At 39.0% G+C, this 19,506-nt stretch overlaps 1 protein-coding gene and 1 long non-coding RNA gene across 4 annotated transcripts in view; one reads left to right on the top strand and one right to left on the bottom strand.

Moving 5' to 3' along the window:
* cln3 (CLN3 lysosomal/endosomal transmembrane protein, battenin) overlaps positions 1-19,506 on the bottom strand; it is a 64,786-nt gene that overhangs the window by 14,058 nt on the left and 31,222 nt on the right. For all 3 annotated transcript variants that reach the window (XM_050070275.1, XM_050070276.1, XM_050070274.1), the window contains 11 exons: positions 16,831-16,927; positions 16,608-16,691; positions 15,215-15,294; positions 14,549-14,634; positions 10,137-10,209; positions 7,736-7,879; positions 7,096-7,235; positions 3,794-3,846; positions 3,642-3,710; positions 3,398-3,453; positions 3,204-3,297 (listed from right to left, as the gene is read on the bottom strand). In XM_050070275.1, the coding sequence (XP_049926232.1) occupies positions 3,204-3,297; positions 3,398-3,453; positions 3,642-3,710; positions 3,794-3,846; positions 7,096-7,235; positions 7,736-7,879; positions 10,137-10,209; positions 14,549-14,634; positions 15,215-15,294; positions 16,608-16,691; positions 16,831-16,927 (976 nt within the window). The remainder of the gene's footprint in view (positions 1-3,203; positions 3,298-3,397; positions 3,454-3,641; positions 3,711-3,793; positions 3,847-7,095; positions 7,236-7,735; positions 7,880-10,136; positions 10,210-14,548; positions 14,635-15,214; positions 15,295-16,607; positions 16,692-16,830; positions 16,928-19,506) is intronic.
* LOC126406140 (uncharacterized) overlaps positions 3,853-19,506 on the top strand; it is an 80,897-nt gene continuing 65,243 nt past the window's right edge. Inside the window, exon 1 of the long non-coding RNA XR_007571655.1 lies at positions 3,853-5,401. This is a non-coding gene — a long non-coding RNA (uncharacterized LOC126406140). The remainder of the gene's footprint in view (positions 5,402-19,506) is intronic.

A 19,506-nucleotide genomic window follows, 5' to 3' on the forward strand; every position in this document is an offset into this window, starting at 1 on the left:
AGCCTTGATTCAGCCATTTTGGTAGTTCTCTGTTGTCAGCCATTTTGTTTTGTAGGCCAAACGCCTCTTTGATCACCACACCCGCCTTTGTCTTTCTTTCGTTTCTTTCTCTCTCTCTCACACACACCACACACATATACACACCAAGCTTGTATATAGTTAGTTAGAATTTGTGTGTTTTGGTTTGCTTTGCTAGTTTGTGAATAAATATAATTCTTTGGAATCATGCCTGCTGTCTGTTTAATGTTGCACAGGAGTGAATGAATAGTCAACCTCTGCTGCGTCAAGAACTCCGAAATCCTTCAGGCATTACCGTTAATTTTGGTTGTTGTCATTAATTTAATTATTAATCAAACTCCAAATTAATAGTTTAGCCTATTTTATGAGACTGATATCTTTAAATGGCTATCATTTTTCCCTTTACGGGAATGGTGCCCCACGAGGTGATTTAATGTTAATTAAGTCACATTATTTAACACAATAATTATTAATAATAATTATTAATTATTTCCGATAGCCAATTAAATCCCAAGATATTTGGTGCCTCCGTGTGAAGCCCGAATTTATGTTCCCAACATTTTCGGTGCCACCGTGTGAGGTAAATATATGTTGGCCCCAACAATTACTTACTGGCTTCTATGACTTCATTTTCTCAAATTCACTCTGCCGTTTTTTGCCCTGTTTATCTGACCATAGCGCTATCACCTCACTGCTTACACTAGCAGACACTACTACTCGGGCCAAAAGATGGCACTTTAACACAATGTTACTTAAAAACAATGATTATTGTAGACACTTCAGAAACACTTTTAAAGTTTTTATTTCAGAGAGTTCCAATTCAGTCAAAGATCCTGGGGTTCTGTGTGGTGCAATTAAAGGTTTTATAAGCAATACAACAATTTCCTTTGCTTTGCACCTTAATCGAACAAAACTGGGCAAAATTAACACACTTGAACATGTTTTGCAAAGGCTGGAACATGACCAACAAAGAGATGGTTTTACTGAAGAACGTAAAGGGAAAATTGATTCAGTCAGACTGAACCTTAACAAATTACTAAAAATTAGAGCAGAACTCCAAATTCATAGGGTCAGGAGGAATTATTATTTCTATGGATCCAGACCAAGTCGTCTCCTTTCTTTGAGTTTACAGAAATGTGAAAAGTATGTAAATATTATGGCCATTAGCTCAGAGCAGCAGTTAACTTACTTCTCTTAAAGAAATAAATGCAGAGTTCTCTTCATCTTACTCTGAACTTTATATATCTGAAATAACATTAGATAAAGATTAATGTAAATCCTTTCTGAAAGATCTCAGTCTCTCATCTCTTACTCAAGAGGATAATGAGCATCTTGGTGAACCAATCACTCTGACTGAATTAAAGAATGCTATAGCACGGATGAAAAAAAGGCAAATCTCCAGGATGGGACAAGATCCCCCCAGAATTTTATCTTGCCTTTTGGGATGAGCTTGGACAGTACCTTTTAGCTATGATCCATAGAGCCATCGATGTAGGTGCCTTTTTTAATGACATGAATACTGCTTTAATTGCTGTACTGCCCAAACCTAACAAAGACGCAACTAAATGTAGTAATTACAGGCCATTATCCATCCTTAAATAACTAATAATCTATGAAAAACTCATTAATTAATAATTAATTAAATTCTTTGCACGGATCTTCGCCTCCCGCTTACAACCCCATATAACAAAATTAATTTATTACGATCAGACAGGTTTCATGAAATCACGGCTCGCTTCTGATAATGTTCACCAACTACTCCACATAATTCATAATGCTAAAGATATTGCTTCTCCTTGCGCAGTGTTGAGCCTTCATGCTGAAAAAGCCTTTGATAGGCTAGAATGGGAATACTTAAGGGAGACCTTGCAACATTTTCAATTGGGTCCCAATTTCATTAAATCAATACAATTATTATATAGTAACCCAACTGCAATGATAAACACTAATGGCATTATATCAACCAAAATTGCCTTATCACAGTCCTGAAGACAAGGTTGCCCTTTAAGCCCTTTCTTATTTGCTGTCACTGGAGCCCCGCGCTCAGAAAATTCGGCAACACCCATCTATCACCCCCATCACTTTCAATAACACCACTCATTCCATATTGCTGTATGCTGACGACATACTCTTATATTTTGATCGGGGACCCGCGTAAGTACCTCATATTTGAGATACTTTTGGGGAATTTAGTTCTCTATCTGGGTATAAAATCAATTGGACAAAATCAGCACTTTTCCCATTAAATTCAAAATTGAATCCCAGTGCATTACCCCAGCATATCCCTATTGTCAATCAATTTAAGCACTTGGGGATAGATATTTTCCCTTCATTGGCTAGTATTGTTTATAAAAACTTTAAAGGAATCTATAACAAAACTGAATCATGGAGCACTGAAGGAGTTCACACATTTGCAGATCTTCATGATGAGAACGGGCTCCGCAATTTTAACAATTTAAGACTAACTGTCCACCCATAACCACCCATTCCTTGCACTCCATTTTGGTCAACAGAGGATGAAAAAGAGGTGTCGTCACCCAACTGTATTCACTCTTCCTGAGTGCTTCCTATAAAGCTCTTTCCATTACACAAGTATGGACTGAGCACCTGAAACACTACACTGGAGAGGTTTTGATTGACTGGGAGAGGATATGGTCCTCAATTGTCATTGCCTCCAAAAACCTAGATCACCAACATATTCACTTCAGTTTTATTCATAGGACTTACCTCACACCGAGAAAGGCTTATCTCATGGAACGGTTATCATCCCCAGACTGCACTTTGTGCACAGAAGGACTCACAGGTTCCTACATGCATATGTACTGGGAATGCACCACAGGTCTATTGTTCTCTTTTGTCGTTTGTTTTTATTTTATTTCATGTACATGTACTGCTTTTTGTTATCACGAAGCAAAACACAATAAAAAGGTGATCCAAAAAAAAAAAAAAGAGCAAGTTAGCTGTTCGGAGGCATGCAGACTGCCATCTACTGTATGTCATACACTGACTATAGGTAAGTACCCCATACAGCTCCACTTAAAAAAATCCAAACTAACTGTTGTGGCATGGGTTGCAGAGCTGGTGATGATGATAGGTGTATGTGTGGTTCCATAGAAACAAAATAAAAAAGACATACAAAATGGTGTTTCATCCAAAACAACCATTTTCTGCCGACTATATCTCACCTGCAGCAAAGAGAGAGCCCACAGTTTCCTGATCTTCACACAGCACAGGGAGGATCGAGACACCAACACACCAACTTGGTACAGTGTCTGGTACCTGAGCACACACAAACTAATTACTAAATTGAAGCCTAAATTCTCAGATAATTTAAATAAAGTGATTCCTTCAGAATTATACTCTAATGAATTTAACTGACCAGCGATACTGCTCTGCATGGGACAGGAAAACTTCAGGGAAATACAGTAGTTCCATCTGAATAAGAAAATGTCTACATTATTTTGGGCTCAATATTATGACAAAACTTGTTATACTTTTAAATATCTAAATATTTTTTCAATATATTACATCTCATTACAACTATACAGCCACAACGGAGTTGGGTTTGGCTTAACACCATGCAGTAACATAAGTGTGATGCCAGAGGGCACCAGAGTACTTACCAAGCCCTGGTTGATGAAGTACTCGGCAAAGTATACCAATCCCAGAGGAAACACAAACTTCAGCAAGCCCTGCTCACAGGAATCAAGTACAGTTAAGTTAAGTGTAACCACACAAATACCCAAATTTAAAGCGAAGACAATAGTGCACTTACTTTGATGACATGAAGTTTCTCTGTTAAGTTGAGTGTGCTGGTGGTCCTGTCCTCTGTTATATTGAGGGGAGGAGAACAAGGCTTGTGTAGTTATTCAGTAACATACAGCACTACTTTCAGTTCATTCAAATAAACAGTGTAGTGCAGTGCCTGTGTATCAAATGACAAATGGGGGGCAGTGCCTCATTTGCACAGAATATGACACTCATTGACCTCAAGGTGATGCTGTAGCAATCATGTTTACATTTTTGCAATTATCTCAAAAAGGCTTGGTTAAGAGGCAAAAATCTTTCATGGTTTCATTCTTTCAATTCATCTGCATCTTATTTTGAGAACTCATCAGAAACTGTTGGGCTAATCATCCCGAAGCTTTGCCCCAATCATCTATGGACATCAATGATCTAAAGCAGTGGTTCGCACCCCAAAAGTGGGTCACGGATCCATTCTGAATGGACCACAAGTGAGTCACGAACATGTCAAGTTTGTAAAAAAACACACTTTATTTTGAAGCACAGTTTTTCTTTTTTTTTTTAATTGTGTAGAGTAAGTGAAAACAGGTGTAGATATATATAAACAGTTAAGAAAGAAGATTACATAAAGTGAGAAAGAGTCATAAGATAAAAATAAAGAGCAACTAAATACATCAGAACAAAATAAAACAATATTAAACAAACAAGGAATAGAGCACAGGCTGAAAGTGATGGGGGTGCAGGCGAAAACAAGTATACTGCAAAGTGTGTTCATGTGTGTGTGTGCATGCGCATCGGGGCCTAACTCCGCCATGCGCGATACAGAGAACAGAGGAGAATTGTAAAGGCGCGACCATGTAGAGACAGAAATGACATGCCGTTGTGTAAACGATATAACTCATCACGTTATAAGGTGAAATGTTTCACCGTATAACACGATAAATAGTATAATGTTATGTTATTATATGAAGTGTCTGTTGTGCAAAATAATATAACTTTAGTTTATGAAGAGATAAGACAGAGCCCTCTCCTCTTATATGCTTTACTCACAAGTGTGTGAATTGACCTGGTTATGAAGCGTCCCTAGCGCCAAATAATATATAATATAATAAAGAGCTAAGACGAAAAAAATAAAATAAATCAGCAGCGTGGTGCACCGCTGCTAGTTGCATATAGGGGAAATACTGAAAGAGATGGTGGTTTCACTGAGCAAATGCCTATTTTCAGCACATTTTATGCTGTTGCATTCAAAGCAATATCAGCCTAATAATTCCAGAATGATTAATTCTCCCCAAGTAGAGCTACTGAAGTCCTCTGGTGGAAAATAATGCACCCTTAAAAAAATATATAAATTGCAATATATATTGCTGGGGGCTAAAAAACACGCAGTGTCAATTTATCCCAATATTGTGCAGCCTTATTAACTACACACCCATTTGTCTTGTATATTTTTTTTAAATTTAATTTAATTTTATATACTTTATTAATCCCCGAGGGGAAATTCAATTTTTTCACTCTGTTTTTTTGTCAATTACACACAGGTCCGAACACACACATGCACAAACAGGACCTATACATGCACTAAGTGGAGAGATGTCAGAGTGGGCTGCCCATGACAGGCGCTCAGAGCGGTTGGGGGGTTCGGTGCCTTGCTCATGAGCACCTCGGCAGTGCCCAGGAGGTGAACTGGCACCTCTCCAGCTACCAGTCCACGCTCCATATTTTGGTCCGGAAGGGGACTTGAACAGGCGACCCTCCGGTTCCCAACCCAAGTCCCTATGGACTGAGCTACTGCCGCCCCAAATATCTAACATATGGAAGAGGAAAATTAAATAAAATAAATAAATTACAAAAAATTAAATAAGGGGGAAAAAAGAAGAAAATAAATAAGTGACAGTGAATTTCTGGCACAGAGCTTTTATTTTGAAGTGCCATTTCTTGCTGTAGATTTTGTGACTAATGGACAGCTACTTGAAAGAAACAGCAAACTAGCTCAATGACATGGCCAAAAGCAAGTATGATGCTAAATATATAAAATTGCATGGACCTTGACCTAATGACTGGACCCCGTGGCTGGACCAGTTGGGAACCACTGATCTAAAGAGATCGCCTCACTGCAACCTATACTTAATTCAGAAGTCCGTCACTCTGTGCTAAATCAATTAACATTGATATCTCCACAAGTCTTCATTCAAATGCAGCCAAAACTGACAGACATTTACTGGATACTAGATATCTGAAACAGACTACTTAATTAGTGTTCAGATCGGTTTAATGGTGAGTCCACAGTGATATTCAATATCTTATTGGAACTTGTGATGTGTGCACATTTTCTATTTCATCACATTTTTAACCAAATGTCACCAAAATATTTGGCAATACACCCAATACCAGCAGAATGATGTGAGATTTTGGGCCGGACAGCATCCCTGGCCTTGTCCTGGAGGCCTGCGCCAATCAAGACTGTCCCCACCGGCTTTGAACAATATACCAAACCTGGCACCCTTGTTGTGCTAAAAAGGCTTCAGGAAGCTGCACACAGTCACTGTAGCCAGCTGTTGTTCATCAATAAATAAAAAGTGTGCATCCACCATGCATCCCCCCTAAAACTATGATTGCCAGTGTCAAGGAATAGTCCAAACCCTTGTTTGTCGTCTGACTTAGTGGCCAAGCTAAGCACATGGAATGGAAGCGGGGGAAAACTGCTAGCCTTGCTATATCAAAAACAGAAAAAAAATCACCTTTTAACAACCTCGAAGCTATCTTACTGACAAGCTGAGCAAAACATGTAAATATCAGTTTGTAGCTATCAGTTTTCTTTGCTACATAGAGTGGATAACATCTTACATATATCAGCTTCCCCACACAGATCCACCCACACACCAATTGCTTTATCACTTCCAATGCAGACATCCGTAAATGAATGACACACAACATCCTCCAACTAATCCAAGATAAAAAAGACTGGGGCCATGAGGTTATCTGACTTACATTTCACCACGTTTTCACAAATGTAATGACTCATTTAGAATGAAACTAAAACTATGTTTTATCACCTTAAAGGCAAAATTCAGATCTTTTTTCCTCACAAAACTGACACATGCCTTCATCTGATTAGATAACAGCAATACACTGCTACTAGGCCTTTCAAATGAATGTATAGCATAAGGACAGCTGATGTTAGAACTCACCCCTCACCAAGCAACAAAACAATATATTCATGCATTTCTAAAAGTCCTGCTTTCACTGGATGAGTTTTATGTCAAATTATTTTCAATCATACTAATTTCTTATGTTTTGTTTTTGTTTATAGTGTGGGTTTGTGATGTGTACCTGGGGTTGATTTCTCCTGCTCCTCTTCTTCTGATCCATCCATCAGCTGCTGTCTCTCCTCTGAGCCCACAGCCGTATATTCTGTATCCCTGCTTTTCCACTGAGGTAATGAACGTGGAAGAACCAGCAGGAAAAAATAGCTGGTGGTGGTGTGTGGACAAGCAAAACTTTAGAGAAGAACCATGTCATTTGAACTTTGAGTAAAATAAGAGAAGGATGAACAGAGAAAAAAAGCTAAGACACAAATGCAAGGACTAAAAGCAGGTCAGGTTAACTTGACTGTGTAATCCAAAATTATTGCCAACAAAGTAATATAGTAAACAATAACAGATTCAAAGAGAGTAGCCACTCTTTGGACTTTTTAAATCCTGTTTCTGTTTTCTGTTTCTTTCTGTTCTGTAAAAGAAATGTGAAAAGGTGCAATAAGCATTAACTTTAAGTGTACAGTGTGAGATGTGTGACATGCATACACAACAATCTGTCCATACTTGGTCTGCACACAAAGGGACAGGTCAAAATTACCAAACGTAGATATAATCGGACCATATTTGTTATTGTCTGTTGCAAGTGTCAAATCCTTATCAGTTGTCGATTGACATAACTTTTTTCTTATCTTTTCTCTTTTCTCTTTGTCACTTACCAAATCAACATTGCAAATGGGACCACCAGCATGATGAGAAGCGTTATCTGGGGAGACAGGCCAACTTGGGTGAGGCCTGAGTATAGGAGGGCTCCAGCAACACCAGCACCACCAGTACCTGAGCCCCAACCTGCCAGTACATCCCTGAGTCAACAAAACACTGATTACAATCCAAACTAAATATCTTTATAAGACACACTGCAGTGTATTCAATTGCAGTTACATTATAAAACACAATAATATATATGCATACACATGATTTGTTACACCATCAGCAGCTACCAGACTTTATTACTGACAATCTTCCAATTTTCAACTGGTTCATGACATGACATGAGGTATTCAAATCATCTTTCAGAAACTTGAAGCTTGTGTGTGTGTGTGTGTGCGTGCGTGCGTGCATGTGTATGTGTATGGTCACATTGTTGTCACATGGCATTGTGGTTGCAAAGAGGAAGTACATCTTCCCTTAAGTTTTATCTTGTGCCTAGTATGCACTTCTTGACCTTAGCCCTGACTTTCCATTTGCCATTTGCCAAGCCCCAGATTTAGAGCAATTTCAAAATTCCAGACTTGTGTAAACTCAAATTTTCAGACTTTTTATAAGATTTTTTAGACTATCATTGACATCTGAGTACAAATAGCTAGATGCTGATTGTGTAAATAAATGGTTTTGAAATCCAACTGTAACATCTTTGTTACATTCTGACTATGTCTACTATTATCTTACTTACTAATCTTACTAAATTATTGCCAGAAGATTTTAGGTAGGTACAGAAGCTCAAACAAAACACCAAAATTTTATTTTTGACTCTTGTGATGAGAATTCTATGACAAGAAAACAGTGCTTTTGTACTTGCATATGGCTTAGACAACAAAATGATAACAATAATTATCTTGATATAATTTTCTTCCCTAGAGATAAAATAATTACTTTAGTATGAATGTTTTTGACCCCCAGATAACACTGCAACGCTGCTCCACAATTGAATTCGCCACACAACGTTCACTACAGTAGCTGTGCAGGTGACTCATGTAATGCTAATGGTAAGTTAACATGATAACGGGACAAACTAACCAACTATTTCATTACAATGAAATGACATAATCTGACTAGAAGTAACATGAATCAAACTTTCATACATTTCCTCATAAACATGACTTCTGCCTCAGTCACATCAGACAGATTTTGTCGGCAATAAATGGCCCCATGTTAATTACCAACTTTTTTTTGTTATTGTTTTCATTGAGAAACAGCAGAAATTACATACTGTGGGTGTAAAACTTGTACAGAAAACACTGACCACAGTTGCGATTTTTGTTTTGTGTATTTACTGTTTACATTGTCAGCTAAAACACTTATAAAATGTTTTATACCATCTGCACAAAGTTTGACATGCTGTAAACCAGACATAAGATTTCGTTGTCTGTTTATTTTTTTATTTATTGACATTATTTTGATTCTACCTTAGAACTGTTCTGCCGTTTGGCAAATGTTGTAATGTTCTGACAATAAAGCCCATTTTCCACTGCACAAAAAAACAGCTAACACCCGCTAACATCTGGCTTTTGATGTAATGGGAAAGGTTACAATCAGCATTCACACCCAGGTCAAATGAATCTGCAGTAGCCACTGGTATATTTTGGCTCCAGCATAGATGGAAACACGACATCCATGTGAACGCACTAATTTCAGTCCCTAAACTGGCAAGATACAATGACACGCTGCAACAAGATACCGTCTGTCTCTGCCCAAACAGCTCAAAAATTGATTCAATTTAGTGTGCACTGAGTTTAAAAAAGAAAGTGAATAAGTAAGAAATATGGTGGAAAAGGGGTATTTATAATAGTTTAAACCACAATAAACCATATGGTTTCTTCAACTTCCAGTCAGGAGAAAAAAATCAGCCTTTAAACTTAAAAGAATTAATGATTTGACTTTTTTGGTATGATTATTATCAATATTGACTAATATGAAAATATTTATTGTGCTAACATTTTTTTTATCCACATCCTTTTCCATGTCACTTCTCGCAAGTGTAGTCATCACAAGAAGTGGTTTGGAGCCAGACATACTCATCAGGGATTCCTTCTGGTCAAAGGTCTTGTCTGATGCCTTGTCACCGGTCAGTCATGTTATATGAAAATCACAACTTCAAGACTCCCGATCACAAGACGGCAAGTTGTGCAGTTTGACCAGTGAAGCGATTTGACAGCTGACATAATAATATGTCAAATGACAGATACGATGCCAGCTGTCAAATGACAGATACAATGCCAGCAAATGACTGTACCTGAAGTGTAAGGTATACCTTACACTTCAGGTACAGTCATTTGCTGGCATTGTATCTGTACTTGCATTAACTAGAGATAGTCATGTGACGTTGGTATGGGTGTTTACCTGCTGAAGTAGACAGTGAGAGAAAGGAAGGACAGTTCTCCCAAACCAGAGCTGATACTGGCATAGATCACTCCTAGAAACACAGTGATAGAGAGGGAGGGACAGAGATGCCTTAAACATGCTGATGAATACCAGAAAAGTAATAAACACAGGGGGGTTATATCTTAGTACTGCCAGCCATGTTTTTTAAATAGCTATATAACAGCCTAAATTTAAAGAGCAATGAAATATTTCAAAATAAATAACTTGAAATAAGCTAATTAAAGAAGTAGTCTATTGAACAGAGTAACTAATAACAGTTTAAATGACAGAGCATAGGAGGGAAAAGACTCTGCACCAAACATCACCCCATATATCAGTTGTCGCACAGCCGCCTGTCAGCAGCCGTCTGGTTGTTTACACCACAGCTTATTTTTAAACAAAATGTAATAAAACCTGTGTAATAAAACCTGTGAATACACATACTCTTCCAGAAGAGTATTTTTCTGTGCTGGTCAGCGAGAGATTCTGTTCCTCTGCTCTGTTCTAAACACATATAGAGCTCTGTTTTTGTCTGTTTGTGACCAGCTCACACACGTGCGCACACATACACACACGCACACACGTGCGTGTGTGTATGTGTGCGCACGTGTGTGAGCTGGTCTCGCTCTCTGTTTAGACACAACTGGCAAATATATTCCACATATTTGCCAGTTGTGTCTAAACAGAGAGGGGTGTATAATCATAACCAGATCATTGTTTCTTCTCAATATATTCTTTATATCCTTCATAAAAGATAATCAGTGTGTTTTCATGACAGATAACGTTGCAACTTGCGAAAAGAAACAGACCAGACACCAGAGCTATCGCTTCAGATCAGAGAGCCAGCCGTGGAGCTCAGTGCTGAGACTAACGACACCCGAGCTCAGGGCCGGCTTGGTGAACCACAAAGCCCACTATCCACCGTCGAACTCACGGTGGTGGAGCGAAGCCTAGGGGTTGCTTGGGTTCGGCCCACTTGACATGCTGCTGTGTTGTGCTATGGCCTATTCATGGGCTGGAATTTGTTATTTACGTGACAACGCCTGAACGCAACACAGGCTCCGCTCCAATTAAGTGTGTGTACACTGCCTTGCTGCCTTCTTTTGATGGTCATTTACACACTGTCCATAACAATAACTATAGCACTATTCGGACGTGATTAGTTTTACATGGGCACGTGGGGTAATGTCACTTTACCACAGGACGTCAGTAATATTAATGGCCGATTCGCACGGGATAAGAAATATCAATAAAACTACCACAAGTGGGAGGGGTAAATCCATTCACGCACCACTGTCCCCTCCTGCCGTCATGTGCGTATGATAGGACTGTCAAAAGCACCATGAAATTGAGTTCGAATAATATTAGAATTTATTATTAGTCGTAGTATTATTATTATTATTATTAGTATTATTTATTTATTTATTTATATTTTTACAAAAAAAACCCCACAAAAAATAACATGCTTATTGCTGACGCAATATGAACGTGACACTCGGATGAAAACACCCGTTCTGACCTCACTGAAGTGCCAGGTATGATCACCTTCTGCCTCGCTATCTGAGCAATGTTTGGATACTTCAGTGCGTAGTTTTCCACCACAAGAGTGGAGTGGTGTCTCATTCTGGTAACGTTTCATCTCTTCTTCAAAAAGGGTAGGCTGGGAGGCAGCAGGTGCAACACTCTCCCTGTATGTCTCCCCGAACAGGTCACACATCGCGGACAGCGCAGTGGGTGGTGTTGGCGCAGCAGGCTCCTCCGTCGGCGCCTCTCCCTCCCGCTGCGTCCCGAACGGGATTCGCCGTGAAATACAACATTATTGATAGTATTAATTAATTATTAATGATATTCGAATTATCAAATTTAGGTTCGAACTTATAAAAAATTATATATATTCGAATAGATTTCTAACTTCGATTTTTTTTTTGACAGCCCTAACACACATAGGCTATTTACTGTTGGTCTATTCGCACGGTATTAGTATTACCTGAGGTAATTGTCCTGGACCCTTTTACAGAAGGTAAAAGTCGCGGGAATCTTTACTGACATCGTGCGGTAATGATTACTGACATGGCACATTCGGACTAAAATGTCTGGTAATTATTACTTTACCCCACGTATCTATGTAAAACTAATCCCATCCAGAATAGGGCTTAAGTCAGTGTCCTCTTGCCATTTAATACAAAACTACTCAGCAGTGCCTCATTTGTTTTCAGAATTTAATCATTTCCTGAAAATGATGCCAGTTGACTTACTGGTGAACTGTACTAAACTGCAGCTGAAATGCTTAGGCAATGGACAATTTTACACTTTAGTGAAAGATAAAATTGCGCTCTACTCTATTATTTCAATATATGCCATCAATACAGTTAAAAGTTTCTCTTAAAGGCTTCAACACTATAACCGGACCTTTTAACTAAAAAATCCAAACCATGAAGCCATCTATCAAAATCAGAACCATTTCCCAAAACTATAAATACTAATCACTTCTCTTTTTCTGCAAAACATACAAAAGTGGCCAAATAAATCATTCATTGCAGTGTGTTCATTCAGCAAACACATACTTTTAATATGATTAACTCAAGTCATCACAACCTCAACTCAAACAGCATACTTTTCTCCAGGTGCAAACACTAAGCCTTGAAATTGTTAACATGCCACTCAGAACTGCACAGGTCAATAAAAAGGGCCTTGATGCATGTCCATGTGCTTAAGAACAATGGATCCAATGTCAAGTTAAGTTAATTTTATCTATATAGCCTAATATCACAAAACACAATTTGCCTCAGGAGGGCATCATATTCTGTGCAGCATGCGACACCCTCTGTCCTTATACCATCACACCTGATATGAGAGAACCGTTCCAAAAAGAGAGAAAGAGGAAGACAACAACAACGAAAGACAAATAATCTCGGACATCATTCCACTGTATTTCATCATGAATTCATACATGGAAGAACTATGAGAGAAGCTGGACAGCCAGTACAACCCAACCTTTGTTGTTACTGTGGTATATGTTATGTAATGCATATAGCCTGGAACTTCACTCTCAGTGACGTTTTTAACCACAGTGATGTATAACCAAGGGTCAGTAACCCAGAGACAGCCATCTGTTGGAGGGGAGCAGACTTCTCACAGCATAGCAAGAGACTGCCCTCATGAATAATACAATAACAATAATGCCATCTGTCTCAGTGGAAATTCAAATGCGCATAGTTAAAGACCAGGTAGTGTTCCAATGAACTGACAGCATCAGCATTTCCACCAATGGTGGATACCTGTGGTGATGTGACTGTGGAGTCTATCCAGGGCTGAATAAGGCACTCAAGGGATTTTTCCCACGCTGCCTGGAAAGACCAAACGTATGATGTTGTTGAGACAACATGGCCTGACCCAGACCCGAGACCAGATTGTTTGAGCACTGATGCTGATGCTGAGGAATACATTTGCTGTATTTGGAATTAAAGCTTCTCTTTATTGTTACATGTTTCGTAAGTGTGACACTGCAAAGGTCAGCAGCATACAGTAGTACACCCTACTTCACTGTAAGAGCTATACAGATTATTATCATCATATCACTATCATCATCTGCTCAGCAGGCTCTGGTGCTTCTCTTATTCACTTCTACCTAGATAATCACAGAATTAGTGGAGCACTTTCCTTTCTATTGAGCAGTGGATTGAGATTTCGGACACTTTATCTATCATCTTCCTTTTGCATCATCACTGACAGTTGAAATGTTGCACAGCTGTTATTTTTGTATACATAGAGAGTCGGAGCAACAGGGTTGTAAAAAGGGGCCAAGGGGGTCATTTTTGACCCAAAACCTTCTTGAGGGTAATGTGGCTCTGTTGTAGCAGGGGCCTGGGCTCACAGGGTCATATCAGGGGTAGCCCTGCAGGACCCCATGAGTAATGTGATACATTTCTGCTGGCTGCATCATTATGAGATAGAGAAAAGTTGTGATGTTATCCTTTAAGCTGTACTGGACTCTGACCTCTGTTGTGCTGAGAAGGAGAACAAGGACCTTGATATTAAACATATAAGTAGCAGTCAGTGGTCTAACTGACTGCTTAGATTCATTTGCCTCCTTCTCTTAAACTCCTCTCCTACAGAATTTACATACATTTACAAACTTGAACTTCAATATCAGTTCACTGATACACAGTGTTGGCATGGTGACAAATATTTGGTGCAGCACGTCATGATAAGACTAAAATGGTATCATATTTCTGTGTAAAAACCACAGCTGCACCCATTCTGATAAGATAACAGGAAATATATCAAGCTTTATCTAATGCATGATCAGGATTCTTGACAGTTTCACCACCAATAATGATAAGAGCTATAACTAAAATTAATAAGAGCTCTGTAAAAAACGGCAGCTTTACCTAGAATGCTCATCCACACAGCTGAGGAGAAGGACACAAAGAGGAAACTTGTTGCTGCCATGATGGCACAGATCAATACTCGGATACTAGAAAAAAAGAATTAGGCAGTAAATGCACAATATTCATGAAGAACGTCCAATGACAGACTGCACTGTAAACAAGTCACAACAAGACAACCAGTCTGTGTTTACTGTCAATAAAAATTCAATAAAATCTGGCCAGTGAATCAAATAATACCCATAACACGGATTACACTGGCTATACTATAATGGTTACCATCAATGAAACTGAACAACTGCACATTTTTCAAAATAACAGACCACTAGAGAAGGGAAGCATTGTGGAGACACAGAAACATGTTACCAGTACCAAGCGAAGTGTTGCGTTTCATTGACTGTTAGTAGAAGTGACTGGAAAGAACTAGTGAATGGAATGTATATGATGGTAAATGTATCAAGACAACAGGTAAACATAAAACAAGTGTTGAGCTTGCATTAACCAGAGAGCAGGGGACATGAAGCCCTGGCACTGGACACTATTTGAAAAATTTGCTGTAACAAAAAGTCAAATGAGGCACCAAAGTAAGCACCACATTCACACGTGGTTAAAAATGTTTCTGCATAAAGCACAACATGATGGGATGTCTGGTGCTAATGATTATCTTACCTATAAGGCAGTTTGTGGATCACAAAGGGAGCAGACAACTTGATGACAAGTGTTGGGAGGATGTCAGCTAACAGCACTGCCTGGTGAGAAAAGCATGAGAGTCCTCTTTAAAATCATTAGTGTTGATATGCCGAACATACTGAGGGAAATTATGTTAGAAGATTTCCGTGGAATATATTTTCTGATTGTGCAAAGCAGTGGCTTCCAATGCTATTGTGGTGGCAATATATAAAGAACATAAAACAGAACATAAAAAACATTCTAAAAAGCAGTAATTATTGCTAAATGACGACTGAGGATATCCTGTGAAAATACACACAACTAGGGCTGGGCGATATCGAAAAAAATATTATACGATCATTTTCCCCGTATTGACTGATATCAATATTTATCACGATATATAATTTTATAATGCTGTAAGTTTGAAAAGTATCCTCATAATGTATGACACCTGAAGAAACCAAATGATTTTCCAGCTTTCCATGGCACTCGTCCTAAAGCTGGGGCAGAGCAGTTTGAGAAAAATATTTCCTGACTGGGATCTCGTACCTGCAGTCTCGCACTTTAAATAATTTCTTGAACCTGTCTTTATCCACGGTACTCATGTCCTTTTCGTATGAGAATACGGGGTTACAGCAACAAAAGAGGACACTATTGACTGCTGATTTGGTGCAGCCCCGCTAGCGCTGCCTACAGCAGCAGAAGTGCTAGGCCATTTGGTAGCACTTGTTGGTGGACTTACTGAGTTGTGGCCCGGATTTTCATGCTCTTGGTGCAGTCGCTGGGATGCCCCTTTTTCAGGTGAGGGGAAAGATTTGTTGTGTTTCCCGTCCTGGTTGGCATCAACCGACGACATATTTTGCAGACCATCTTCATCCGTGTGTTGTCACCTTTCAAGTAGTCAAGCCACTTCAAATTACTGATGTTGTGTTTTTATCCACAATTTTGTCCGTTTTTTTAATGGTAATGCAAGCGCTTCCGCAGCATAACCACCGCTTTGCTCCCCACTTCCACTCATTTTCCCCTCTTTTCGTTATGTCCATGCTACTTTCAATTCCTCCTCACCTCGGCACATTCACTTCAGCACAAACTTTGCAGTGAAAAATGGCTGCATACAATGACGCGCATCCCCAACATTGAAGACTGACTGACAGCTATCTGTTACATTCTGCTGCATGACACGCTGTTTGGATCCATCTAGGTCTATCCATATAGAGTAAAAATGACGATAGTTTATCATCGTCATCTACATACATTTTATTGCAATACCGTTTCGAGATCGTTTTATGGCCCAGCCCTATGCACAACATCTCTCTTGTGAGAAACTAACAATTCCCTGCCAATATCAGACTGGTTAAGGTTATTCCCTGTTGCATGATAATAAACTATTTACCGCAGTGGAGACAGGACTGCAGTCATAGCGACTACTGTTGCTGCTGTTCCCATCTTGGAAATCCACGGCTGATGAGGCTGAAGTCTACATATAAAAAAAGAAAAGGGTAAGAGTGAATAATTTGCTTTCTTTATGTGTATACAGACTTTAAAGCTTCAAGCCATTAGCAATAACAAAGGTCACTGTAATACTAAATATTTAAATAAAAAATTTGCCTTCTTACAGGTGCTGTGGAGTTTTCTGACTCTTGTTTTTTGAGGATGTCATGGGCAGCGCTCAGCATAATCACATATGCAAAGTTGTTGCACAATCCAAGGAGCCTGAGGAGGTCATCCGAAGAGGAGGTAGAAAATAAAAGGTAAGCAGATTCAGATTCAATAACTGACAACTAAGCCACAAGCTGTTTCTCTTTGGGGATAGCCCCTTCCTTACATGCTACCCCCTGCTTCCAGCTCCCTTGCTCATTTCCAAACTCGGCCTTCATTTTGATCTCAACTACACACCTGCAAAGTTTCATGACTGCATCTTGCATGGTTGAAACGCTATCAGACAGGCAGTCATATAAATAGGGTTTGGTAACAAACTTGGTACTTTTAAGGGTACAGAACAATTACATCAGCAGAGTACCAATTCATGTTACATCCATTGGTGCCAAATTTTGGTAACTGAGAGCGCATCTGGGTGAGAACGCTGGTATTAGACAATGCGGCAAAGCACCCTGAAGCCTGAGAGCCAGCCACAAAGCTCTACGGCTGGCAACAGAGCTCCATGGAGCCGTCCAGTTCGACTTCAACACAGGGAAAACAATACCAGCCATTATGATCTTCTTTTTGCTGGTAAAAATGACATTAGAATCTTAATTATAATTTGTATGGCCCTATAATTTCCGTGATGCGGGAGACACGTACGCAATTGTGGAATCTGGTAATTAAGTGGAATCAGCTGTAAAACACGGAGCATCACGGAATTTGCAAAAATGTGAGTGCAATAGCTTGTGTGCATTCACATGACTATTACGACCCCCAAAATTCAGATGGAAGGCAGAAAGTGATTAATTCATATGTGTGAAATGGACACAAAAGAATGTGACTACATAAAAGGGTTGGAAAAGGGTTAGTTCAGGTCCAACTCAAAAATCATGTGACAGACACTTATTCAAATCAGGTGACTGTTCTATTGTTGAAGTGTTCTCTAATGACAGTCCATGGGGCAACTTGCTCATTTTCATTGTCTTTAAGGATTGAGGTTCATGGACAGTAGGTCTAAAAAGTCCTTCAGCCAATTGTGTTTATTATAGCAGTCTGGCTTGCATATCTTCCAGTTCATAAGTATTGTCCTCTTCAGAGACAGAAAAGCTAGAGCAATAATACGTTGAGTAATTCTTGCATGTATACTTTCCACTCTACTTCCCAGTAAACTTACAACAGAACATTGAGGAATGTGAATATTCAATATAACTTTTAAAATATCAGTTACTTCAGACCAAAATTGTTCTACCACTGGGCAGAACCATAGTAAATGCATAAAAGTACCAAGCTCACCACAGCCATGCCAACACAGTTCAGAGACACTTGGGTCCATTTTTTTAAACTTACCTGGTGTAATATAAGCTCTGTGTATAATTTTAATTTGGATAATTGTATATCTCACATAACTGGAAATGGATGTTGAATGCTTCCGTATTGAATCCCACTGATCTGCACTGAGAGATGAACCAATGTCCCATTCCCATTGTGACTTGGTGGAAGTAGTGCTGTCAGGCAGGGATAAACTTAATAACTTATAAATAACTGAAACTGTTCCTCGTCCAGTAGCAGCAGCTCTCAGTTTACCATCAAGGACAGTATTAGATCCTAACATGATTCCTTTAGATTTAAAGTTTTTAAAAACAGATTTCAACTGAAAATATTGAAGATATGCAGAATCATTCAGGCCAAACTGCATTTTAATCTCCTTAAATGGTATATAGTACTGAATAGTATGAATAGTACTACTACTAGAGCTACTAGTATAAGCTCTCAAAATATGAGGAATTGTGCACTTTTTGAAAAAAGCATGAAATTTCTACCATAGTTAGTATATACCATAAGGTTTATTTTCAGATGTGGAGGGAAGACAGATTTGACCTCTGAGGCCCAGGAGAGGTCAAATTCAAGATGGCCACCAATAATATTCAAATATGCTTAACTTTGGAACCAAACACAATAGAAAAACATTTAAGGTGTCATTTCCAACTAAGTTTAGGGTGCCCATTCAGTTAGTGATACTCTTGAGATCAATGGAATTCAAGAAAATGCATTTAGGTCAAGGTCAAGGTAAAAATTTGCTTACAAAAAACAAAACATTTTCCCCTTTTTTATTTTTTTATTTATTTATTTTTTTTAATAAACACCAAAAATATTTCAATTACTTTTACTCTCATGTATTATTCAGTAATTAGTTATCATTTACTGGGATGTGTGGTTATTTTTTCCTGCTAAGCACATCATTATCAGCAGATGGCCCTCTAGGGCATCAGTAGCTAATGCCAGTAGCGATGTAGTCAGTAGGCAACATGATGAGTAGGCTACAGTATGCACAAGTGACGAGACAGAGAGCACTTCTGACATAAATATCCTACCAGGTAAACTGACTGACTATGAGCGATCTTAAGACTTAAGAGCACAGTTAAGAATGTCTGTGGTAAGAAGGGTTGCTATGATACGAGTGTTTCCCAGATGCGCTCTTAATGCCCTTCTAAGGATCGCTCTTAAGATCGCTCTTTAAGAAGCTCTTAACAGGAGCTGTCCACTACTGCGGTGCTGAAACAATCGATGTTAGGCAAATCGATCACCCACCACTTAATCAGCGCATAAGTCACACACAGCGCTGCTACCTAATGTACTAATTCCCTGCTGCT

Source organism: Epinephelus moara, chromosome 18 (assembly GCF_006386435.1).
Source record: "Epinephelus moara isolate mb chromosome 18, YSFRI_EMoa_1.0, whole genome shotgun sequence".
Lineage (NCBI taxonomy): Eukaryota > Metazoa > Chordata > Actinopteri > Perciformes > Serranidae > Epinephelus > Epinephelus moara.